The sequence below is a fragment of the Bos indicus x Bos taurus genome, chromosome 4 (genome assembly GCF_003369695.1).
Source record: "Bos indicus x Bos taurus breed Angus x Brahman F1 hybrid chromosome 4, Bos_hybrid_MaternalHap_v2.0, whole genome shotgun sequence".
NCBI lineage: Eukaryota > Metazoa > Chordata > Mammalia > Artiodactyla > Bovidae > Bos > Bos indicus x Bos taurus.
The window spans coordinates 87,765,979-87,792,757 of record NC_040079.1 but is presented as its reverse complement, the minus strand read 5'-3'; the positions used below and the strand labels follow the sequence as shown (position 1 = coordinate 87,792,757).

The window sequence follows — 26,779 nt, the reverse complement described above, 5'->3', positions numbered from 1 at the left end:
CACTGTCTCCCAGAGATTGCTCAAATTCATGTCCATTGAGTCTGTGATGCCATCTCATTCTCTGCCGTCCTCTTCTCCTCTGTCCTTCAATCTTTCCCAGCTTCAGGATCTTTTCCAATGAGTAGGCTCTTCGCATCAGGTGGCAAAGTATTGGAACTTCAGCATCAGTCCTTCCAATGAATATTCAGGGTTGATTTCCTTTAGGATTGACTGGTTTGATCTCCTTGCTGTCCAACAGACTCTCAAGAGTCTTCTCCAGCACCACTGTTGCTGCTGCTGCTGCTGCTGTCACTTCAGTCTTGTCCAACTCTGTGCGACCCCATTGACGGCAGCCCACCAGGCTCTCCCGTCCCTGGGATTCTCCAGGCAAGAACACTGGAGCGGGTTGCCATTTCCTTCTCCAATCCATGAAAGTGAAAAGTGAAAGTGAAGTCGCTCAGTTGTGTCCGACTCTTAGCGACCTCATGGACTGCAGCCTACCAGGCTCCTCCATCCATGGGATTTTCCAGGCAAGAGTACTGGAGTGGGTTGCCATTGCCTTCTCCGAGCACCACCATTAGAAAGCATCAATTCTTTGGTGCTCAGCCTTCTTTATGGTCTAACTCTCACATCTGTACATGACTACTGGAAAAACCATAGCTTTGAGTATATGGACCTTTGTCGGTTTTGCTGTTTTAAAGGTGAAGTTTCAGGTTCAACGAGGTGTCCCCTCAGCTCCTCTGATGGGTGCCACTCTGGGCACCCTTCTGCCAAGGTGACTTGGAGTGAGACTGCAAGCCCTCGAAGGCGGGGATCCAATCAGAGGAGGGGGCCATTGCTGAGGAGCCTGAGCTTGCTTGCTCTGAGCCAGTCCCTGGGAGGTCAGCCGTCAACAGTCACACACATCTGCTCTTCTGAATTATTCAAGTCTTGGAATAATAATTACAAAAGGGAGGCAACTCATAAAACTGGGATCAAAAAAAAAAGGAAAAGCTGAGCCAGATCTGTACTGGATTATCAAGGCATCTGATCAGAAAAGAAATCAGAGGCTCATCAGAAATCAGATTTGGGCTGAAAGAAAACAACTCATGGTCTTGTGAGGGGGCAGGGGTGGGGGGGTCTGATTTCTTGGGGGGTCAGGAGGGCCACAGAGCCTCTGAGTGATCATATAGTGCCACAGGTGGAGTTTCACGGGGGCTGTTGTTGGTCAATCACTCAAAAGGGTTGTGTAAACAAAGGAGAAACATGTCCTGTTTTTAATGCTGTTTCAGGTTCCCTGAAGAGTGTCACCATCTAATGACCAGCAGGGCTGAGCAGCACACTCAGGGGCCTTGCTCATTAGACTGTGCAGTTGAGGTAAATGTAGAGAGTTGTCTCTGAAACACCTTTATCTGAAGTGTTGCTTCAGCCGCAGGAGGGATAGCAAAACCACTTCTCAGTGTGAATCGACCCACGTTCATCGAGTTTTTAGGCATGAGTGGGATGTTCCATTCTCATGAAAATGATTCCAAAATAGCAGTTTCTCATTATCTGTGATTTATCATTTTCTGTGATGTTAGACCCAGCTTGTTGGCAACAAGTCCTTAAAGTTAGTTAATGAAAGCAATTTTACAGGTCTTCTCTCCTACCTAGTAAAGACTCAGGGGAAAGACTGTCACCCATCAGAGAGGTTCTCAGAAATGCAAAATGTCCCTGTTTGAGAACAGAGACATCTGCTATTGGGTGTGGACTTTAAGTCCTTGGTTGCTTTTTAAAGACAGAATCAGAAGGGGAGGATGGTTTGATAATCTCTCTCTTTGGGGTGCTGAGAATGGATGGCTGAAGCGGCTTCCTGAGGGCATCAGGAATTATAAATTAACCAGTGTTCATGACTACATGGACTTTGAAGTTTGTGGATCTTAATACACCCTTGGTGTGTTAACTGAGGAGCCTCCTGTTCGTTCTGTTAGCAGCAAAGTCAAGAGGGTCCTGAACTTGTTTCCTGGAGCATCGTGGGAAGGTAGGAAGGGGGGAAGCTGCAGCTAGCTTCAGGGATTGGGGAGGGGTCGGGGGTGCTGGTTTGGGAGATGAAACCAGAGGTACCTCAGGACCCTGCATCAGAGAGAACAGAGAGGAAGAAAAAGAGCAGGCTAAACTAGGGAAAGGCTGAGCAGGTTTTCCTGATAGATCCACATTTGACTCCGGGACACGTAATGCTGCAACTAATACATCTTTGTTTAATAAATGAATGGATGAATTCATACAATTTGGGGACTAAGAAGCTTATCGAGTCCAGTCTTTGCTTACTCCGTGCATGAATTTACTATGTTTCTGTGTTTCCTAATGGCTGGATCTTTTGGTTGCAAAGGATATATCACAATTCAATATAATTTTATTTAAAAGAGTTGCTTTGTTCACAGCAGCTTTTTGTCATGCATGTGTTCAATGACTAATACCTACATAGCCACAATTTTTAGTTATTCATTATAGTGAAATAGGTGGGGACCACTTCTCTGCAGCTCAGCTACCCTTCCCAACCTCACAGGGCAGCTCATTCCACAACTGGGCAGTAACTGGGCAGTTGCAGCTGTCAGCCAATATTCCTGCCTCATTTTAAGTTTCACCCATTTCCTCAGATTTCCATTCTCATTGTACTGTTTCTGCTTTCGGGAGACCTTGCAGAGGGAAGGGCTAGGATTAAAATTACCTCTTTCATAAATTAGTTCTAGAAGTGCTACATTTGTGTATTTCTATTTAAAAGTTACTTTGTCCTCCTTTTTGTAGTCTCCTGATTGGAAGAGGGAAAATCCATTTAAGCAGAAGTTGGGTGACAGGGACTCATTGTTTTATAAACCTAGAGGTCGGCACTTCTGTCTTTCTTCACCCCACCTGCCCGCAGAGTGTGGAGTCTGTGTTGCCTGCTGCTCAGATGTTTTCTGTCCATTTGCTAGTCGTGCCCTCCATGCTGCAAGGACACGAGTGCAGCCTGGAGTGGGTACTGAGGTTGGCACTGGGATGAATTGTTGGCATCCCAGGAAGCATGGAGCCTGTGGTTTAAGGGCATCACAGAGTTCCGCCTGCCAGGGGCCTCTCAAGGAGGAGGCTCCTCTGTGGGAGGAAACTCCTCCACCGTTTTTCCAATAAGCCTGTTTTTTGGGTGAAGGTGCAGGCTCACATTCCCACCTCTTGGCTTAGGCAGGTCTTTTCCCTCAGATTTCAGAACTGTCGCTCACTCCAGAGCTGGGTCTCTGAGCACCCACGTTGTTCCCTCGGTTTCCTGGGTGCTGACAGGCAACGAGGCTATCTTTTCTCCCACGGCCGACAGGAATTGATAGGGACTTGAAGGCTACCAGCCCTACACGTACTCATCTTCACAATGAAGAGTATACTTTCTTCTTACTGTGCAGCTTGCACACAGCGGGTCACCCACCTATCCAGTGGATCATACAGTAGACTTGTGATTCACTATCTTCTCAAGGAGGCTCACCAAGGTTTCCAGTGCCAGGCGCAGGGCGAGGGCAGGGAGGGGAAAGGTGAATAGTCCCTGCCCCTTAGGAGCTTTCAGACAGAAGGAGAGAGGATGAGCAGAGTAAACGTCCTCCATATCATATGGGGCTTCCCAGGCGGCGCAGTGGTAAAGAACCTGCCTACGAATGCAGGAGATGCGAGAGACATGGGTTCAATCCCTGGGTTGGGAAGATCGCCTGGATTAGGAAGTGGCAACCCACTCCAGTATTCTTGTCTGGGAAATCCCACGGACAGAGGAGCCTGGCGGGCCATGGTCCATGGGGTCACAAAAGAGTAGGACACAACTGAGCAACTGAGCGTGCGCACGCATACACACACACACACATGCACACATCCATATCATATATTTGTATTTGAAAGTCCAAAATGTTGTGGGATCGTATCAGCAGTTGTATCAGTGCTGGAAAAAGCACTGAGATGAAGTGATAAATAAAAGGCTCAAGGAGATTAATGGACTTCAGTCTTACACTGCTAGTAAACAGAAGAGCTGGAAATCTAAGTCTTTTCAAATGGGTAATATCATCCAATCAAACATGGTAAATGTTAAAGACATTTATGAATGAAGGGATGAAGGGTTTTGGAAGGACCATCTGAGAGAGTCAGGGTAGATATCTTAATGTTTAAAGTAGGTTTTACAGAGTGGGTCTGAGTTTGTCATGTGCAAAGGTGGAAGAAGGGCATTCTAGAAACATGGCATGGAATAGTATGTGCAAAGCTCAGCATGGAAAGGTTATGGCATGTTTGGAAAACAGCAAAGAGCAGATGAGGCTAAAATAATTTTAGTTAGCAGGATGGAGGATGGAAAGAATAGAGACGGATTAGAGACAGGAGACCCAGGTAGGAGTCTGTCCCAGTAATGAGCCAAAAGTTATTGAGGTCTCAGACGAAGGAAGGAACAATGAGAATGAAGACAAGAAGTTGGATTCAAAAAGTATTTTGGAAGTAGCATAAACAGGATTTGACAAGGGAATAGTTGTTGCAGAAAGATCCTGCAGTGAATGCAGTCCAGAGTTTAGGAGAATTGGGGGTGTGTGTGTGATGATCCCATTAAATGAGATGCCAAACGCAGGTGGTAAAACAGGTTTGGGATGTGAAAAACCAGTGGAACACGGAACTGATGGCAAATTCTGGGAGAAGCACCAAATTCATGTTTGTGGGGAAATGGAAGTGAAGAAGATGAGACTTAACTTAATCTGTAACACTTTATTCTTATTATTAAAAAAATAACTTGAAGCAGTGTGAATATTTGTGGTGGTACACACAGGTGCTTATTTAGTTTCTGTTGTTTTTAATTTTTAAAAATGAATGCCTGGAGTTCTTTAAAAGCAAGTAAGTAATGTATCGACCATTTGGAGTGGCTACTAGGTACTTGGCACTGTTCCAGGTACTTGAGCTATATAATATTTGCTCCCTTCATCTACTAGCCTCTTCCTTTCAGAAGTTAGCATGCTGGAGTTCAGAATCAGCTTCTGGTTCCAGCTTGGCCACAGGCAAATCAGTTTTCCTCCCTGGGTTTCTTTCAGCTCTCACATCCTATAATTCAATCCTGAACTGCAACTCAGCAGTCCTTATTCTCACTGAGGTGAGCCCCAGGGTGCAGTCCATTGGCATAAAATAAGTCCACTGGAGAGTGTAACTAAGGGCTGACCTAAACATGTGTTCCAAATGGTCCTTTCTACCTCTGCCTCCCATCCCAGGACAGCAGATTTTCCTCATGGGCTTTCCAATTTGCGAGGGAATCTTGATAATTTCTTTGGTAATGGACTATGTCCTAATTCCAATGTCATCAACAGAAGCATCTTTTGTACATTCAGCTTTAGACACCATGGAGAGAACAGTTACTAAACAAAAATTTCTGCCTTCATACTATTTACATTTTGGTGAATGGAGACATCAAGAAAAAATAATAACAATACAAAGAGGACACAGTGTGTCATTACAGTGCAAGGCAACGCAAGGTGAGTTGTGAAATGCTAGTGCTCTGACTCCTACAAAACCTAATTCCTAATCCCTAAATTCTTCTTTTGAAACTACTAGAATCCAGATGTTTTATTTTTAAATTTTATTTGTTTATTTATAAAAGATGTATTCATTGCCGTGCGGGCTTTCTCCAGTTATGGCCAGAAGGGGCTGCTCTCTGGTTGCAGTGCATGGGCTTTTCATTGCAGTGGCTTCTCTTATTGCATAGCAGGGGCTCCAGGGCACGCGTACTTTAGTAGTTACGGCACATGGGCTCAGTAGTTGCGACTCCCAGGCTCTAGCGCACAGGCTCAATAGTTATGGGACACAAGCCCAGCTACTCCAAGGCATGTGGGATCAGGGATCAAACCCTTGTCTCTGGCATTGGTAGGGAAACTCTTTACCACTGAGCCACCAGGGAATTCCCTAGAATCTAGATATTTTATTGAAAAGGAAAAATTATTTCTAGGGAAAAATTCATAGAAGGAGAATTATTTGAAGAAAGAACAGATGTATTTTGAGATTTCTGAGAAAGGAGCAGTGACATTTTACACCCCTTCACAATGTATCAGAATGCCAATCCCCTCTTGCTACTGCCACATTTTATTGATTGGTGCCAATCTCTTTGTTGCTTTTATTCGCATTTCTTTGATTGCTAATGATGTTGAAACAGTATATCAAGTTGTGAGACAGAGCTTGGAGTGAGGAGAAAGAGAAAGGCTTCTTTTTTTAAGCTTTACATTGTGATTTCTGTTATTAAAATGTGTAAAAATAATTTCTGATAAAACTCTCCCCTTTTAAACTAACCTGTCTGTTCCACAATACATTTTCTATTTAATTATCTATTTTGACCAATTTCAGATTTCTAGATGGATCTGGAGGCAAAAGGCATGGAGTGAAGCCTAAGAGATTGGGAACTTCAGGATTACATTGGATTAACTATTACATTTCCTTTTCTTTTCTTTTTTTTACATTTCCTTTTCTTTCGCTCCTCTTCTCCCAAATGTTAGATTATGAATTAGATACATATATACTGGGATAATTCTAGTCCACTTTTCTAGAAAAGTAAAAAACTCCTACTAAATTTTAAAATACTTTTGTATTGTTGCCTTAGCAGTAATAAAACACAAAGAAACCACCATTGGGCAAAGAAGGCTAATGGCAAACTGTTTCTCTTCATGTGTTTCAGCAGCTTGTATATAGTAAACATTTTTAAATGTAGAAAGAATGAATTAAGAACAAAGCAAATGAGTGTTTACTTGAAACATGTGAATGCTAGCCAGGGGGAAAAAAAAATTCATAACCAAGTAGGGAAAACTTGCCTGGTTTAAATTTATTTTATGCCTTTTTTTTTTTTTTTACTTGAAATGTTAGAAGTTTGATTCATTAGAGACTCAATTAGTAAAATATTAATTTAGAAAAGATATAATGATTTTCATATTGTTCATTACTATGGATGTTTAAGTGCCAATGTCGTTGGTCAAAAGCAAATCCGGGTGTTTGGTGGAAGACTGCTATTGAACATACAGTTACTATGGCTTAGTTAGTAATTAGGATAACTACCTATGGTGAGAAAAGTCAAAATATTATCAAAGAAAAACCTACTCTGACGAATATGCATTACTTCAGATATTTATCAATGTGTTATACCTAAACGTAAAATTAGTCCTCAAGCTTGCAATCTTATATGTTTAGAAACAGAATCATCACAGCAAAAATGTAGTGTAAATTACAAAGTCACTTCAAAAAATAATATTTGCCTAATACCTAAATTCTTCCGGGTCACTGTTGGGTTACCATCCTCCACCCCTGCCTGGTTTTCATTCTCCGCCCACGGCCCACCTTCTGGCCACGCCCACACTCCTGACGTCAATTTTCCGTGCCCAGCCGCATTGACCTAGCCAATCGAAAGCCGCATACCTGCACGAGCCCCATTAAGCCCCGCCCCGTGAGTCGACGCAAGGCTATTACGATGGGGCCCGGCAGCTCTGTGGCGCTGCGACTCTGGGTGCAGCTGTACCGCAGGGCCGTTTTCCCTCGCGCGTGGCCCGCGTCTAGTGCCGCGCCCCGTCTTCGGCTGCTGGCCGTGGGAAGGCCTACGGCGAGGGCAACACTCGGCAGGGCCTGCCTGGCCCCGGACCGAGCTCGCGGCCTGCACGGCGGGCCAGGCCTGGAGGAGCAGGCGGAGGGGACAGCCGGCGAGGGACTCCCGGAGTCTGGCACCGCAGGTACGGGCATGGAGTAGGGAGGCGGGTCCTTCGTGGATGCTGAGTTCTCCTCTCTGCATTTTTCTTGGGGTCCCAAAACTTATACAAAGCAGAACCGGAACGGCCTGCAAAGGTTGTTGGCACCAGCTTTGCATTTCACAGTGAGACCAAGAGATGAACTGAATCAGCCTCCGAAACCCCAGGCGTCCGTCTGAATAGCCACGCCGGACTCTTGGCATCACACCTTCAGAGTCCTCATCTCCCTTCACTCTCTTCCTAGGGTCCGGAGAAATGGACTTGTCAAGAGTTGTTGGGGCGTGAGAATTCTGAGGAGGAGCTGGGGGCTGGGGGCTAAAGGGTGCAATAAGAAGCGCTAATGGAGAAGGCAATGGCACCCCACTCCAGTACTCTTGCCTGGAAAATCCCATGGATGGAGGAGCCTGGTAGGCTGCAGTCCATGGGGTCGCTAAGAGTCAGACACGACTGAGCGACTTCACTTTCACTTTTCACTTTCATGGATTGGAGAAGGAAATGGCAACCCACTCCAGTGTTCTTGCCTGGAGAATCCCAGGGACGGGAGAGCCTGGTGGGCTGCCGTCTACGGGATCGCACAGAGTCGGACACGACTGAAGCGACTTAGCAGTAGCAGCAGCAAGAAACGCTAATAGGAGATATGGCCAATTTAAGGGCCTCTGATTTGTGTAAGTTTTTAGACGCTTGAGAGATGGTAAACAGATCACACCTGTGGAAGATGAGAGGGAGAGGTTAACATCTAGCACCTTGGAAGTCAACTTTAAAGCTTAAGAGAACTGTAAGTCCAGAGGCTATAATATAATACATCACGGTGACAATCCAAGTATCTAAATCTCCAGGGAGGGGGGAAGGGGGAAGATTTTCACAGATGACAGTTGTTACATAACCCAGATGACATTGTAAGAAAAGCTTGAGAGTTCAGAATGAGAACTGCTGTTAAACTTCTAGCCCTCGAATTGGTAGGTCTGGGGCCACACATACTTGGCTAGGTCCGAGTTTCTCAGATGAAGGTTGTGGGCCAGATACTACCTAAGAATTCCAGTTCCCAGTGCTAGTTCTGTGACCCTTTCTGGCTGGAATTCAGTTTAATATGTCCCAGGGTATTACCACCTCCCCAAATTGTGCTTCTGTTTTCCTCTCTTTGTGTACCTCCTCTGCTTGAGCAGTGTTACTTGTCTCTTCAAGTACTGGAACAGCAGCGGTTATTGCTGGTGTATGGTACTAGCATTTGCTAATAGGAGGGGATGTGGTGGCTCTCTGTGACCTGAGTGCCTTCCCAGAAAAATTGAGCAGTGCTATATGAAGCCAGAGCCCAGGTTCAACTTCCAGGAGGCCTGAGCCCTGTTGTTTTACAAAACATTTCAGATCTGAACACCTTCCCAGAGGAGCAGTTTTTCTGTCAGCTGCCTGCATTTCTGAGTGCACAGCACATCTGTCTTCTCTTGGCCACCTGACACAACCACATCTTTGTGCATTTCAGATCACGCTGGTCCCGAGTTTGACATCGATATGCTGGTTTCACTTCTGAGGCAAGAAAATGCAAGAGACATTTGTGTCATCAAAGTTCCTCCAGAAATGAAATATACAGATTACTTTGTGATTGGTAGTGGCACTTCCACTCGACACTTGCATGCCATGGCCCACTACATTGTGAAAATGGTAGGATGCTTTCTTTTTCTTTGACATCTTTAACTTAATGGAATAGTTTCAATGCATTAGACTGAAGAGCAGCACTTGAAAACTAAACCTGTCACAGAGATTATATAAGAAACCCAGAATTGGCACAAGTGTTTTATGTTCTTTGATGGGGAAAGTTATAAGGACCAATATCTAGCCTTAGTGGGTCAGGCTATTTCATATTCTTGTCTCTGTGACAAGGAAAAAAAGTACTAAAGTAACCTGAGGCAGACTAGAATACAGTATTACTGAGGGATTTCTAGAGCAAAACTGTCCAGTTACCCACTAGCCCTATGTGACTATGTAACTATAAATTAAAACTAAAAATTCAGTTCTTCAGCTGTACTAGCCACATTTTAGGTGCTTGGGGGCCACATGTGGCTTGTTTATACTGAACAGTGCAAATATAAAACATTTCTGCAGTTGCAGAAAGTTCTTTTGGGTAGTGCCGGCCTAGAGTTTAATTCAAATGAAAAGATTTAGTCCTTGTCTTCTGAAATCACAAGTCTAGTTGAGGAAAGAAAAGGTAGTTCATATTCCAACTAGACTGAATAGGAATCAGAATGAGGAAGAAAATATACTTGGAACCTGATTCTAATACCACTGTAGAGGGAAACAGACTTATTTCACCCTGTTGAAAATTAGGCATGGAGGGGACAGTTAAGACCAAAAGAGTAGCTGGGATTGCCTTAGAGAAGAGTGGTAAAATAAGGAGACTGAGAGCAAAACCCTGGTGCAACAGGGCAGAACAAAGGAAGATTCTTAAAAAGCGGGGTAGTTGGAGAGAGAGGACTGGGAGGTCATGGAGGAAAAAGGACCTTAGGGTCTCTGTCAGAGATAATAGTAGAATAGAGTAAGTGAGACTTAAAAGTGACCATTGAACTTGGAGATGTAAAAAGAATGAGAGATTTTTCAGAGAAAGTTTCTATGGAAGAGCAAGGGAGGGGAATAGAAATGACTTTTACAAAAATTTTAGGTGAGAAGGGAGAAAAGGGCAAAGTCAAGAAGTTTTGTTGTTCTTGTTTGTGGTAAAATGTGTATAACATGAGACTTATTTTAGTCACTTTAGGTGTGCAGTTAAGTGGCATTAGTTACATTCGCATTGTCGTAGGACGGTTACTACTATCCATCTCCAGAACATTTTCATCCTGCAGAAAACTCTGTACACGTTAGACCAGAACTCCCCATTCTCCCTGCCCCGAGCCTCTGGCAGCACCATTCTGCTTTCCGTCTCTGAACTCGGCTACATAAATAAGCACCTCCTTGAGTGGAATCATACTCTATTTGCCCTTTTGACTTATTTCACTTAGCGTATTTTTCAAGGTTTTTCTGTGTTGTCGCACGTATGAGAATTTTCTTCTTTTTGAGGCTGGATATTTATTTTAATGTATGTGTATACCGTATTGTATCTTATCCACCCAAATGGTGGGCATTTGGGTTGCTTCTGCCTTCTGACTATTGTGAATAATGCTGCTATGAACATGAGTGGGAAGTATCTGTTCGTGTTCCTGCTTTTACTTTCAGAAGTGAAATCGCCAGATCCTGGTGCTGTTTAAGTTTCGAGAAACTACCGTGCTCGGTAACGCAGCGGCTGTGCCACTTTCGGTCCCACCAGCAGTGCGCAGGCGCTCACATTTCTCACCGCGTGGTGTTTTCCAGTTTGTTGAGAAATGAGTCTGAAAGTGTGAAAGTGTTCGTTGCTCAGTCGTGTCCAGCTCTTTTTGACCCCATGGACTGTAGCCCGCCAGGCTCCTCTTTCCATGGCACTCTCCAGGCAAGAATCCTGGAGTGGGTTGCCATTACTTTCTCCAAGGGATCTTCCCTACCTAGGGATCGAATCTGGGTCTCCCGCATCGCAGGCAGATTCTTACTGTCTGAGAGAGTCTAAGGATCATGTAGTTTTCAGTGTACAAGTCTTGCTCCTTCGGTTATGTTTATTTCTAAGTATTTTATCCTTTTTTATTCTATTGCAAACGGAATTGTTTTCTTCATTCCCCTTTCAGGTTGCTTTTTAAGTGTGCAGAAGTACAACTGATTTGGGGATGTTGATCTCATATCCTGCAACTTTGCTGAATCCATTTTTTCTAACAGGTTTTTTGGGTACAGTCTTTATGGTTTTCTTTATGGTATAAGATCATGTCATCTGCAAACTGAGATAGTTTTATTTCTTCCTCTCCAGTTCGGTTACTTTTTTCTTTTCTTTTCCCTTGCTCTAATGGCCATGGCTAGAACTTCCAGTACTGTGTTGACTAGCAAGTGGCAGAAGTGGGCATTCTTGTCTTGTTCCTGATCTGAGAGGTAAAACTTTCAGTTTTTTGTCATTGAGTTTGATGATAGCTAATAGCTGTGGGCTTTTCATATATGGCCTTTATTATCTTGAGGAGGTTTTTTTTTTTAATCTTTGTTGAGTTTTTCTCGTGAAAGGCACTGAGTTTTGTTAAATGGTTTTTCTGCATGTATTTCAGACGATTATATGGTTTTTGTTCTTCATTTTGTTAATGTGGTTTATTGCATTGATTGATTTTCACATGGAAACGTCCTTACTTTCCAGAAATAAATCCCTTGTGGTTTTGGTGTATTATTCTTTTAATATGTTGAATTTGGTTTGCTAGTATGTTGACCTGCAGTTTTTTTCTCCCACCAGGTAAGCCCCACATATACGTATATCCACTCTTTTCTAGGTCATTACAGAGTATTGTGTAGAGTTCCTGTGCTATAAGTAGGTTGTTAGTTATTTTATAGTACTGTCTATATGTCAGTCCCAGTCGCCTAATTTATCCCTCTCCCCATCCCCTTAATGATAATTTAATTTTTTCTTTAATTGGGGTATAATTGCTTTACAGTGTTGTATTGCTTTCTGCTGTACAACTAAGTGAATCACTTATAAGAATACAGTATATCACCTCCCTCCTGAACCTCCATCCCACCCCTCTAAGGTCACCACAGCCCTGAGATGAGCTCCCTGCACAGGTGGGGACCTTCCCGAAGGTTCCCACGAGCTATCTGTTTTACCCATGGCAGTGTATACATGTCAGTCCCAATCTCCCAATTCATCCCACCCCTGCCCCACCCCCATCCACCTTGTGTCTACACATCTGTTCTCTACACCTCCATCTCTGTTCCTGCCCAGCAGATAGGTTCACCTACATTCCACATATGTGCCTTAATATCCAATACTTAGTTTTCTCTTTCTGACTTACTTCACTCTGTATCATAGACTCTAGGTCCATCTACATCACTAATAATGACCCGGTTTCGCTCCTTTTTATGAATGAGTAATATTCCGTTGTATATATGTACCACGTCTTAGTCCATTCACCTGTCGCTGGACATCTAGGTTGCTTCTATGTCCTGGCTATTGTAAGCAGTGCTGCAGTGAACGTTGGGGCGCATGTGTCTTTTTGAATTATGGTTTTACCAGGTTATGTGCCCAGTAATGGAATTGCTGGGTCATATGGTAGTTCCAGCCAGTCCATTCTAAAGGAGATCAGTCCTGGGTGTTCTTTGGAAGGAATGATGCTAAAGCTGAAACTCCAGTACTTTGGCCACCTCATGTGAAGAGTTGACTCATTGGAAAAGACCCTGATGCTGGGAGGGATTGGGGGCAGGAGGAGAAGGGGACGACAGAGAATGAGATGGCTGGATGGCATCACTGACTCAGTGGACGTGAGTCTGAGTGAACTCCGGGAGTTGGTGATGGACAGGGAGGCCTGGCGTGCTGCGATTCATGGGGTCGCAAAGAGTCGGACACGACTGAGTGACTGAACTGAACTGAACTGAATGGTAGTTCTAGTTTCAGTTTTTCAGGGAATTTCCATACTGTTCTCCAGAGTAGCTGTGTCAACTTAAATTCCCACCAATAGTGCAAGAAGGTCCCCTTTTCTCCACACCCTCTTAGACATTTAATGCTTGTAGATTTTTTGATGGTGGCCATTCTGAAGTGTGAGATGATGCCTCATTGTAGTTTGACTTGCATTTCTCTAATAATTAGTGAAGTTGAGCATCTCTTCATGTGTTTGTTGGCCATCTGTATGTTTTCTTTGGAGAAATGTCTATTTAGGTCTTCTGCCATTTTTTGATTGGGTTGTTTGTTTGTTTTTCGTATTGAACTGCATGAGCTGCTTGTGTACTTGGGAGATTAATCCTTTGTCACTTGTGTCCTTTGCAAATATTTTCTCCCATTCTGAAGGTTCTCTTTCTGTCCTGTTTATGGTTTCCTTTGCTGTGCAAAAGCTTTTCAGTTTAATTAGATCCCGTGTGTCTTCTATTTTTCATTTTCATTAATCTAGGAGGTGGATCAAAAAAGATCTTGGCTATGATTTATGTAAAGTAGTGCTCTGCATAGGTTTTCTTTTCTTTTTTTTTCAGTTGGAGTATAATTGCTTTATTGTGTCGTGTTAGTTTCTGCTATCCAGAAAAGAGACTGAGCTCTATGTGTAACCGTGTCTCCTTCCTCTTGAGCCTCCATCCCACCCCTCTAGGTCGCCACACAGCACGGCGCTAATTTCCCTGTGCTACACGACAGCTTCCCAGCAGCTATTGGTTTTACACGGGGTAATGTATACATTCCAGTGCTACTCTCTCAACTCATCCCACTGTGATGAATAGTGTCCCCATCCCCCACTGTGTCCACAGGTCTTTTCTCTATATCCGTGTCTGTATTCCTGCCCTGCAAATAGGTTCATCAGCACTGTATTTCTGGATTCTAATTAAGCATTAATATATGATATTTATTTTTCCTTCTCTGGCTTATTCACTCTGTATGAGAGGCTCTAGATACATCTACCTCAGTTCAACTGACTGAATTCCTTCCTTTTATGGCTCAGTAATATTCCATCGTATGTATGTACCGTGTCTTCCTATTCCTTTCATCTGAGGTTGGACATCTAGATTGCTTCCATGACTACCGTAAATAGTACAGCATCGAACACTGGGGTGCATGTGGTTTTTTTTTTTTTGAATTATGGTTTTCTCAGGTTATATGCCCAGTAAGGGATTCCTAGGGCAAATAGTAGTTCTGTTTTTAGATTTTTTCGTCATTAATGATCTTCTGTTTATTTTTTTTTTTTAATTTTATTTATTTATTTATTTTTTTTAGCCATGATTATGACCACCATCTTTCTGGACTGCACTTTGTTTTTCAGTACCAATAGCTCTCACTTCTCAGGGGAAAGGATTTTAAAACAAAAACCAGGGTAACTGATACTTTCTCTACAGTAAACCCATGTGTTACTCTACTGTACATACTGCTTGTGTTTTATCATCTAAACATTCCATGGTGGTGGCTAAGTCATGTCCGACTCATGACCCCATGGACTGTAGCCCGCCAAGCTCCTCTGTCCATGGGGTTTTCCAGGCAAGAATACTGGAGTGGGCTGCCATTCCCTTCTCCAGGGTTCTGTTTATTTTTTAATGGGCATATAATTGCTTTAAAATGCTGTGTTAACTTCTTCTGTCCAACAGTGAATCACCTATATACACGTATATCCCTTCCGTTCGGGCCTCCCTCCCACCCCAGCCCCCTCCATTCTACCCCTCCCCGTCCCTCTGGGTGATCGCAAAGCAGTGAACTGAACTCCCTGTGCTGTAGAGCAGCTCCCCACAGCTGGCTGTTTCACACATGGCGGATGTGTTTATGCAGTTCTGCCCTCCCAGTTGGTCTGACTGCCTGTCCCATGTGTCCATATGTCCATTCTCTACTTCTGCAGCTCTGTTCATGACCTGCATATAAGTTCAACTGTATCATTTTTCTAGATTCCATGTATATGTGTTAATATATGAGACTCGTTTTTCTGTTTTTGAGTTCACTCTGTATGAAAGGATGTTGCTGAACCATGAAAGACGCTGGGTTTCTTGGCCTCCGGAGGAGAAGAATTCTATCCGGGGCCAGTGATGAGGCTTGATCACTCGGAGCTTTTGTGTAATAAAGTTTTATTAAAGTATAAAAGAGAGAAAGCTTCTGACATAGACATCAGAAGGGGGCAGAAAGAGTGCCCACCTGCTAGTCTTCAGCCGGATGTTATACAGCTACTGCTGCTAAGTCACTTCAGTCGTGTCCGACTCTGCAACCCCATAGACGGCAGCCCACCAGGCTCCCCCGTCCCTGGGATTCTCCAGGCAAGAACACTGGAGTGGGTTGCCATTTCCTTCTCCAATGCATGAAAGTGAAAAGTGAAAGTGAAGTCGCTCAGTCGTGTCCGACTCTTAACGACCCCATGGACTGCGGCCCACCAGGCTCCTCCGTCCATGGGATTTTCCAGGCAAGAGTACTGGAGTGGGGTGCCATTGCCTTCTCCGAGAAAGGAGATGTCTCAAAGCTCAGAGTGGCACCAGGCCCCTCACCTACAACATGCATTTTGAAATAACATTGGCACCAGATGAGTCATCCCGGGCCATAAAATGATTGACATGAATCTTGAAGAAAGGCAGGTTTCCAAGTAAATATTTCGTTTTATTAGCATAGATTAGGAGAGCAGTGTATGAGTAAAACACACAGGTTTGTCAGGTCCATTCTGAGTCTTAGGTGGAACTGACTTGAAGACAGAGTCTGGGGTAAATGCATAGTTCATTAACATAGCTTAAGACCAACATTTCCATAAGAAAAATGCATTGGTTAGCTTATGGTTTGAGAAAAGTTAAGTTCAGGTGGAACCAGGTGTCGTCATGGCAACACAGAATTTTAAAAGAGTAGTTTGTTTCCTCCTGCTGCTTAACAGAGAGAAAAAATGTCTGACACTTGCAGCCTATTTCTTCCATTTGGAGATCCCGGCCTTCCTGCCTATTACCCTCATAAGAGTCAAGGACCATCCACAGCACTACAGATGACCCAGTTTCTTTTCATTTTATGGCTGAATAATATTCCATTGTATGTATGTACTGCATCTTCTTAATCCATTCATCTGTGGCTGGACATCTAGGTTACTTCATATCCTGGCTTTTGTAAATAGTGCTGCAATGAACATTGGGCACCACATGTCTTTTTTAAAAACAATTTTATTTATTTATTTATTTTCAGCTATACTGGGTCTCTTTTGCTGCGTGAGCTTTTCTGTAGTGAGCTTTTTCTGCGTGAGCTTTTTGTGGTGAGTGGAGGCTACTCTTTAGTTGGGGTGCGTGGGCCTCTCAGTGCATTGGCTCTAGGGCCTGTGGGCTTCGAGCCTCAGCGGTTGCAGCATGTGGGCCCAGCAGTTGTGGTTCCTGGGCCCCAGAGCACAGGCTCATTTGTTGCGGTGCACGGGCTTAGTCACGATGAAGTACCTGAGATCCTCCCAGACCAGGGATGGAGCCCATGTCTCCTTCAGTGTCAGGCAGATTCTTTACCACTGAGCCACCAGGGAAGCCTCATGTGTCTTCTTCAATTAAAGTTTTCTATGGGTGTATAGGCTGAGTAATATTCCCTTGTGTACATACATATACCACATCTTTATCCATTCATCTGTGGATGGGCATTTAGGTTGCTTCCATGTCCTGGATATTGTAAATAATGTGTTGAATATTGGGATGCACATATCTTTTTGACTTAATGGTTTTCTCAGATTATATACCTGGGAGTGGGATTGCTTGGGCATATGATAGTTCTATTTTTAGATTTTTTTTTTTTACCACATTAATGATCTTTTATTTTTTAAATTTATTTTCTAATTGGAGTACAATTGCTTTACAATGTTGTTGGTGTCTGCTGTCCAACAAAGCGAATCACCTACATGTGTACATACATACCCTCCCTTTGGGGCTCCCTCCCACTGCCATGCCCTCCATCCCATCAGCCCTTTATGTCATCACCAAGCCCTGAGCTGAGCTGCCTGTGCGTACAGCAGCTTCCCACTACTTGCCTGTTTCACTCATGACACTGTATATATTTCAACGCTTGCCTCTAAATTCATCCTGTCCTGCACTTCCCCCATGTCCGTATGTCTGGGGAAGACTTCTGGGACTCTTTTCTTGCCCTGCACGTATGCTCATCTGTACCATTTTTCTAGATTCCATATAAGTGTTAATATACAATAGTTGATCTTCTCTTTCTAACTTAACTCACTCTGTGTGACAGATTCTAGTTCCATCCACATCATTACAAATGACCCAATTTCATTCTTCTTTATCTCTGAGTAATATTCCACTGTGTGTGTATATGTGTGTGTAAACCGTATCTGCTTATCCATTCATCTGGGAATGGACACTTTGCTTCCATGTCCTGGCTCTGGTGAATACTGCTGCAGTGAACATTGTGATGTGTCTTCTTGAATTACGGTTTTCTCTGGGTATATACCCAGTAGGGGAGTCACTGGGTTATGTGATAGTTCTGTTTTTTAGTTTTGTTTCATGAATAATGGTCTTTTTTTAAAATTTATTTTTAATTGAAGTAAAATTGGTTTACATTGTTATATAGTTTCTTTTGTACAGCAGTGTGAATAAATTGTAAGTATACACATATCCCTTCCCTCCCACCCGTCTGGGTCATCACAGAGCATCGAGCTGAGTTTCCTGTGCTGCACCGCAGCTTCCCACAGCTTATGTGTTTTATACATGGTGATGTTTCTGTGGCAGCGCTGCTCTACCAGTTTGTTTCACACTCCCCTTCCCTTGGGTTCACAGGTCCATTCTCTACTTCTGCCCTGCAGATAGGATCATCTGTACCATTGTCCTGCATGCCATATCTGTATGTTAATATATGGTATTTGTTTTTCTGACTTCACTCTGTATGACAGAGTGAAGGTCCATCCACATCACTACAAATGACCCAATATTGTTCCTTTTTATGGCAGAATAATACTCCATGTGTATGTATATGTGTGTATATACACACACACACACACACAGACACCCCCCACATCTTTTTTGGGAATGATTATCTATTTTTAAATGAAACAAAGATGAATATTCTTAATGGTAAAAGGTAGAATTCACAAAGAAGATAGACATCATAAACCATTAGACACCTAATAACAAAGAAGCAAAAATACATAAAGCAAAAATCAGCAGAAAATAGAAGGGAAAAGAAAAAAATATATAGTCATAGTGAGACGTATTAACATGTCTCTGAGAATAATGGTTTTCTATATTTTAACTTTTTTTAATTGGAGTAAACTTGGTTTTGAGTGTAATTCTCTGCTGTGAAACAATGTGAATGAATTATAAATATACATATATCCCCTTCCTCTCGAGCCTCCCTGCCTCACAACCCTTTCCCCATCCTGCCATTCTGGGATATCACTGAACATGGGGCTGAGCGCCCTGTGCTGTGCAGCTGCTTCCCTCTGTGCATTTTACTCATGGTGGTGTCTATGGCAGCTGCTCTACCAGCTTGTCCCACCTTCCCCTTCCCTGTGTCTACATATTTGTTCTCTGCTTCTGCATCTCTCTTTTTCCCCTGCAAATAGGTTCATCTGTTCCAGTTTTCTAGATTCCATATATTTGTGTTAATATGTGTTACTTGATTTTCCTTGCTGACTGACTTCACTCTGAGAGTCTAGCCCATCCACATCACTGCAAATAGCACAGTTCTGTTCCTTTTATTGGCGGAGTAATATTCCATTGTATGCGTTCCACATCATTATCCATTCACCTTTAGGTTGCTTCCATCTCCTGACTTTTGTAATTAGTTCTGCAATGAGCATTGGGGTGCCTGTGCCTTGCTGAATGATGGTTTTCTCAGGGTATATACCAGTAGTGGATTGCTGTGATATGGTAGTTCCATTTTTAATCTTTTTTCAAGATTAGTGATCTTTTATTTCTTTAATCTATATGTTAATGGGAGTATAATTGCTTTACAATATTGTGTTAGTTTCTGCTGTTTAAAAGGAATCAGCTATTTGTATACATATATTCCTTTTTGGAGCCTCCCTGTACCCAGCCCATGTCATCCCACTGTTACCATCACAGAGCACCCAGCTGAGCTCCCCGTGGTACACAGCAGCATCCCACCAGCTGTCTGTGAAGGTCTCACACACGGCAGTGTATACATGGCAGAGCTCCTCTCCCAGTGCGTCCCCTCCTTCCCTTCCCTTATGACCGTATGTCCGTTCTCTACTTCTGTGTGTCTATCCTGCCTTGCAAATCGTTTCATCTGCACCATTTTTCTGGATTCCATATATTTGTGATAATGTATCATATTCGTTTTTGTCTTTCTGAGTTTTCTCTGCATGACAGAGTGAGGGACCATCCACAGCTCTACAAATGACCCAGTTTCATTCCTTAAATGGCTGAATAATGTTCCATTGTATGTATGTACCATATCTTCTTAATTCATTCATCTGTGGATGGACATCTAGGTTTCTTCCATGTCCTGGATATTGTAAATAGTGCTGCATTGAACATCGGGGTGTGTATGCCCTTTTGAATTATTGTTTTCTCAGACTTTATGCCCAGAAATGTGATTGCTGGGGCTTAAGATAGTTCTTTTTAATTTCTTTTTATGATTATTGATCTTCTTTCAGTTTTTTTAATTTGAATTTTAATTGGACTCTAATTGATTTAGAATGTTTTGTTAGTTTATATTGTCCAACAGAGCGATCAGCTGTATTTATACATAATCCCCTCCATTTGTGACTCCCTCCCACCCCCAACCTTCTTTATCCCACGCCTCTAGGAGATCACAAAGCGCCAAGCTGAGGTCTCTGGCTCTACAGCAGCTTCCCACTTCCTAGGTACTTTTCACATGGCAGTGTATATGTGCAAGGCCGCTCTCTGAATTGTTCTTACCTCCCTTCATGCATGTCCCAATGTCTCTTCTCTACTTTCGCAGCTCTTTTCATGACCTGCACATATGTTTATATGTCTGATTTTTCTAGATTCCATATATGTGTTAATAAATAGTATTTGATTTTCTGACTGACTACTTCACTCTGTACAACAGACTCTAGTTCCATCCATATCTACGAATGACCCAATTTCCTTCCTTTTTGTGGCTGAGTAATATTCCATTGTATGTATGTACCACATCTTCTCAGCCATTCGTCTTTGGATGGACATCTAGGTTGCTTCCACGTCCTGGCTTTTGTGAACAGTGCTGCGGTGAACATTGTGGTGCGTGTGTCTTTTTCAGTTATGGTTTTCTCTGGGTATATACACAGTGCAATTGCTGATTCATGTGGCAGTTCTGTTTTTAGTTTTTTCATGAATAATGGTTGTTTAATTTATATTTAATCGGCGTGTAATTGGTTCACAGTGTTGTGGTAGTTCCTGCTCTACAGCAGTGTGAAGGAAGTGTAAGTATACATAAGCCCCCTCCCTCTGGAGCCCCCCTTCCAGCCCAGCAAATCACGCCCACCTGAGCCCTCACAGAGCACGGCGCGGAGCTCCCTGTGCTGGAGCAGCTCCCAGGAGCGGTGTGTTCTACATACAGTGGTGCAGACATGGCAATGCCACGCTGCCAATTCATCCTAGCTTGCCCTTCCCCCAGGTCCACATGTTCGTTCTCTGCTTCTCCATCTGTTTTTGGCCTGCAGATAGGTTCATCTGTACCAGTTTTTTGGATTCCATGTGTATGTGTTAATATATAATATTTGATTTTGTCTTTTTTACTTCACTCTGTGAGATAGACTCTAGGCCCATCCTATCACTGCAGATAGCACAATTTCATTGCTTTTATTGCTAAAAATACTGCATCATTTCCAAATATTCCAAATTTTCAACATCTTATCCATTCATCTGTGGATGGACATTTAGATACATTCCATGCCTTGGCTTTTGTAAACAGTGCTGCAGTGAACATTGGGGTGCCTGTCTTTTTGAATTATCATTTTCTCAGGGTATATTAATAATGGGATTTCTGAGTCATATGCTATTTCTATTTTCTTTTTCATGATAAATGATCTTTTAAAATTTATTTTCAATTGGAGTACATATATGGTTTACAATATTGTAAAGCTCTCCCAGGAGAGTCATCTGTATGTGTACATATGTCCCCTTTTTTGAGCCTCCCCCCCTTCGCACCCACCCAGTCCCACCTCTGCAGGTCATCACACGGCACGTCACTGAGCTCCCTGTGCGGTACAGCAGCTCCCCACCAGCTGCCGCTTTTACACATGGCGGTGTGTACGTGTCAAGACTCCTCCCCCAATCTGTCCCCCAGCTCCCCTTCCCTTGTGTCCACATGTCCATTCTCTGCTTCCGTGCCTCTATTTTTACCTTATAAATAGGTTCACCTGTACCATTTTCTAGATTCCATGTATATGTGCTAATACGATACTCATTTTTCTCTTTCCTACTTATATCACTCTGACACTCCAGTTCCATCCATGTAACTACAAGTGACTCAATTGTGTCCATTTTATTAGTAATATTCCTTTGTATGTATGTACCACAGTATCTTATCCATTCATCTCTGGATGGACATTTAGGTTGCTTCCATGTCCTGGATATTTTAGTAGTGCAGCAGCGAGCATTGGGGTTGCTTGTGTCTTTGAATTACGGTTTCTCAGATTACATTCCCAGTAATTTATAATTACATTTTTAAAAATTGAACTATAATTGCTTTTCAATATTGTGTTAGTTTCTGCTGTCTAACAAAGTGAATCAGCCATATATATTCATAGATCCTCTCCCTTTGTGCCTCCCTGCGACCACCGCCCCGTCTGTCCCACCTGCTAGTCCTCACAGAGCACCAGGCGAGCTGCACAGCAGCTCCCCACGGGCTCCCGGGCTCACTACAGCGGTAGTGTGTACATGTCAACATTACGCTCCCAGTTCGTCTCAGCCTCCTCTCTCCCCGTGTCCACATGTCCCTTCTCTGCTTCTGCGACCGTCATATCCTGCATTGTGGTTCTTCTGTACCATTTTTCTAGATTCTATGCGTATGTGTTAATATACCATATTTGGTTCTCTTTCTGACATACTTCACTCTGTGTGACAGATTCTCAGTACATCCACATGACTGCAAATGACCCAGTTTAGTTCCTCACTGACTGATGTTCCATTCTATGTAGGACCACATCTTATTATCCATTCATCTGTGGATGAAAATCTAGTTGATTCCATGTCCTGGCTGTTGTAAATAGTGCCGCAGTGGACAGTGGGTACGTGTGTTTTTGACTTGTGGTTTTCTCTAGGTGATGTGAGATCCATCCTGTATTGTGATTGCTGGGTCATATGATAGTTCTTTTTTCCCCATAGATAATGGTGATCAGAGGATATTTGGTTTACATTGTTGTTAGTTTCTGCTATACAGCACTGTGAATGAGTTATAAGTATACATATATCGTCTCCAGCCTCCCTCCCACGCACACCTTTCCCCATCCTACCCCTCTGGCCACTGCAGAACATGAGCTGTCTGTACTGCAGTTGCTTACTAGCTATGTATTTTACACATGGCAGTGTATATATTAGCAACTCTGCTCTCTCAGTTCATCCCACCCTCCTCTTTGCCTGTGTCCACTCATCGTTCTTTCTGCTTATGTTTTTGTCCTGTAAGTCAGTTCATCTGTACCATTTTTCCAGATTCCATATTTTATATTAATTGGTCTTCCCTGCTGGCTCATTTGGTAAAGAGTCCGCCTGCAGTGAAGGAGACCTGGATTCAGTCCCTGGGTCGGGAAGATTGCCTGGAGAAGGAAATGACAACCCACTCCAGTACTCTTGCCTGGAGAATTCCATGGACAGAGGAGCCTGGGGGGGGCTACAGTCCATGGGGTCACAGAGAATCGGACACGACTGAATGACGCTTTCACTAGAAATGGCCCAATTTTGCTCCTTTTTCTGGCTGAGTTGTGTTATCCATCCCACCCTCCCCTTTCCCTGTGTCCACATGTCTTTTCTCCACATCTGCTTCTCTATTTCTGTCCTGCAAATAAGTTCATCTGTACCGTTTTTCTAGATCTCATGTATATGCTGTTATATTTTCTGATCACTGCTGTGTGACACTCTCGTCTATCCACATTTACTAAAATGACCCAAGTTCGTTCTTTTTTATGGTTCAGTGATATTCCATGGTATACATGTATCCCGTCTTCTTTATCCATTGGTTGCTTCTGTCTCCTGGCTATTTATTGTAAATAGTGCTGCCATGAACATTTGGGTGGGTTTTTCTTGTTGATTACAGTTTTCTCAGGGTATTTAAAATTTTTTTTCAAGATTACTGATCTGTTTTAAAATTCATTTTTATTTGGAATATAATTGCTTTACAGTGCTATATGTACACATACAGCCCCTCCCTTTGTGCTTCCCTGCCACCATCACTCCCCCATCCCATCCCTCTAGGCCATCAGAAAACCTAACTCTGCTCCCCGTGCTGTGTGGCAACTTCCTGGTAGCTGTTTTACACATGGCAGTGCTGCTCTCCCAATTCGTTTTAGCCTTCTGTTTCCCTACACCCACCAATTTGTTCTTCTATGTCTGTACCTTTTTTCTATATAACATAGAATATAAAATACTAGCGTTAATATATGACGTTTTTCTCTCCCTGTTTTCACTCTATTAACAGAGTCTGGGTTCATCCACATCACTACAAATGACCCAGTTTCACACCTTTTTATGGCCGAGTAATATTCCATTGTATATATGTACTACATCTCATCCATCTATCTGTGAGTGGACATATAGGTTGCTCTCATCTCCTGGATATTGTAAATAGTGCTGTATTAAATATGGGGTGCATTTGAATAGCCTGAGCCTTGAGACAGGAAGAAACATCTGCCTCCCAAGGGTGAAGGGAAGCTGTGATGGACAGAAGGAAGTTGGTGAGAACTGGGTATTGAATTTAGGCCTGTCTACCTCAGAAGCACTTTGATTGCCTATCACAATGGTTTGGGCTTCTGGAGAGAGCTGTAGGATGTGGGTAGGATTTAAGGGGGGAGTTGTTATTAAGGGGGTTGGCATAGCTGTGAGGAATGAATAAGCATGTTCCCAAATAAGCCCAAGGCTCCTCAGTAAGAACAGACGTCCTTCAACCTCTTCCCCTTTAACATGTGACTTGGCTTTTTTCAGTACAAACACCTGAAATATAAAAGTGAGCCTCATGTTAAGATCGAAGGGAAGGACACTGATGACTGGCTCTGTGTGGACTTTGGTAAGTTACTGTATCACTAATCTCAAACTATGTTCAGTTATACAAGGATCACGGTCTGGGTGTTTTTCCACAAAACGTTTTTGATAGTTGTTTTAAGTTTTCTTTGGTTTTAACCTACTCAGTCTTTTTCACATCTGAAATCCTCATTTCACCTAGTGTGTATTAAGTAGCCACACAGGTCAGAAAGCTGGTGGAGAGCAGGATGAATAACATGGGAGAGACCCCCCAAAGGCAGTAGAAGGCTCCTTGGTGTACAGAGAACCTTGGCCTTAAGTAACTCCTGTAAGGAAGGGCATTGTAGGCACAGGGAATGATAAGAAAAGCAGACTGGAATTCTGAGAAGACCTAACAGATTTGCGAATTAATATATACAGTTTCAAAGTAATTCCCCAGAATGTACTTAATGCAAAGGTAAAAACAGTGCCTGTAGAACTGTGCAGGCTCTGAAATCTTATCTTGTGAGCTAAGAGAGTTATTCGGGGGTTGATAAAACGTAGTTGTTCCTCAGCAAGAGCAGGAGCAACATCAGGCAGCATTTTTGGACTGGATGACACCTGCGCATGTAGTTCAAAGAGATGAACCCTGTGATTATGTGCACGTCTTTTGCGAGGGGCAGGAAGCAGGCCTGCAGTTACCCTGGTAGAAACACTCTCTGCCAAGGCTGCACCCGTCAGGGTTTCCCTGCCACTGTTAGCATTTGGGGCGGGGAGGAGTACTCTGTGCGTTGTAGCATGTTTAGCAGCCCCCTTTCTCCTCTCTGCACCCTGAAAAGGTGAAAATTCAAAATGCCCTGATGGACGCTCATAGTAGAGAAATGCAAATCAAAACTACAATGAGATATCACCTCAGACAGGTCAGAAAGGCCATCAAAAAGTCTACAAACAATAAATGCTGGAGGGGGTGTGGAGAAAAGGGAACGCTCCTGCACTGTTGGTGGGAATGTAAATTGATACTACCAGTATGGAGATTCCTTAAAAATCTAGGAATAAAACCACCATATGACCCAGCAATCCCACTCCTAAGCATATACCCTAAGGAAGCCAAAACTTAAAAGATGCATGTATCCCATTATTCATTGCAGCACTATTTATGATAGCTAGAACATGGAAGTAGCCTAGATGTCCATCAGCAGATGAATGGATAAAGAAGTTGTGGTACATAAACGCAGTGGAGTATTACTCAGCCATAAAAAAGAATGCCTTAGAGTCAGTTCTGATGAGGTAGATGAACCTATTATAGAGTGAACTGAGTCAGAATGAGAAAGATAAATATCGTATTCTAATGCATAGATATGGAATCTAGAAAAATGGTGCTGAAGAATTTACTTACAGGGCGGGAGGAGGGGGGAGAGGTATGGAAAGAGTAACACGGAAGCATATTACCATGTGTAAAATAGATAGCCAATGGGAGTTTGCTACATTTCTCAGGAAACTCAAAAGGGCGAGGGATATATGTATACCTATGGCTGAGTCATGTTGAGGTTTGACAGAAAACAAAATTCTGTAAAGCAATTATCCTTCAATTAAAAAAAAAAGGTGAAATTAAAAAAAAACCCCAAAGTCCCTGATTGAGAACCACTGTCGTAAGCAAACTTTCTCTTTGTTCCAGGAGACAGTATTTCTAAGGTAAAACTCTGCCAGTGCTTTGCTCACAGGCTGTGCAGAATTACAGTACTTCCGGATTGTCTACCGAGCGAACCCTGGCAGATCCCACCTTTGCTTGTGTAGGTTATCACAAGGAGTATTAAATATGATGCACTGAAAAGCACAGCATCACTTCAGTATTTTTGCTAGATGGTGTCCGCAATTTACATTTCTAATAAGTTCTCAGGTAATGCTGATCTGGGGTTCACACTTTGAGAACCACTGCTCCAATTGTCACAGATTTGTGAGATCAGAAGGATAAAAGTAAATGAACTGCTTCTTCACTTGTAATTCTTATCTGTCCTTGGTAGGCAGCATGGTGATTCATTTGATGCTTCCAGAAACCAGAGAAACCTATGAATTAGAAAAATTATGGACCCTACGTTCTTACGATGACCAGTTAGCTCAGATAGCACCTGAGACCTTACCTGAAGACTTCATTCTTGGAATAGAAGATGACACTTCATCTGTGACTCCTGTGGAGTTTAAATATGAATAAAATGAACTGCTTTAGTCATTTCAAATTTGGATTGAGTCACTTCTTTTTTAACCTAGTTAGTTGTTACGAAAACAGGTATTCTCTTTGGGTTCTAATCCTGACACATGGAAATTGCAGGTAAGTGAGCTCATTTTCAAGGGGCTCTTGAGAGTCCCTTGGACTGCAAGGAGATCCAACCAGTCCATTCTGAAGGAGATCAGCCCTGGGATTTCTTTGGAGGGAATGATGCTGAAGCTGAAACTCCAGTACTTTGGTCACCTCATGCGAAGAGTTG

General features: G+C 43.0%; 1 protein-coding gene across 4 annotated transcripts; it reads left to right on the top strand.

Moving 5' to 3' along the window:
* The first annotated feature begins 1,842 nt into the window (after window positions 1-1,842).
* On the top strand, window positions 1,843-26,530 carry MALSU1 (mitochondrial assembly of ribosomal large subunit 1). 4 transcript variants are annotated; one of them, XM_027539927.1, is made up of 7 exons: window positions 1,843-1,978; window positions 5,301-5,444; window positions 6,307-7,673; window positions 9,166-9,344; window positions 13,824-13,916; window positions 24,282-24,363; window positions 26,318-26,530. In XM_027539927.1, exons 3-7 carry the CDS (start codon window positions 7,418-7,420, stop codon window positions 26,503-26,505), a joined length of 798 nt encoding a protein of 265 aa, XP_027395728.1. In that variant the 5' UTR covers window positions 1,843-1,978; window positions 5,301-5,444; window positions 6,307-7,417; the 3' UTR covers window positions 26,506-26,530. The 4 variants fall into 4 exon arrangements, with proteins under 4 accessions (XP_027395728.1, XP_027395729.1, XP_027395731.1 ...); XM_027539928.1 differs by lacking the exon at window positions 5,301-5,444 and having other exon boundaries at window positions 7,333-7,673; XM_027539930.1 differs by lacking the exon at window positions 1,843-1,978 and having other exon boundaries at window positions 3,785-5,444; window positions 26,322-26,350.
* The last annotated feature ends 249 nt before the right edge of the window (window positions 26,531-26,779 follow it).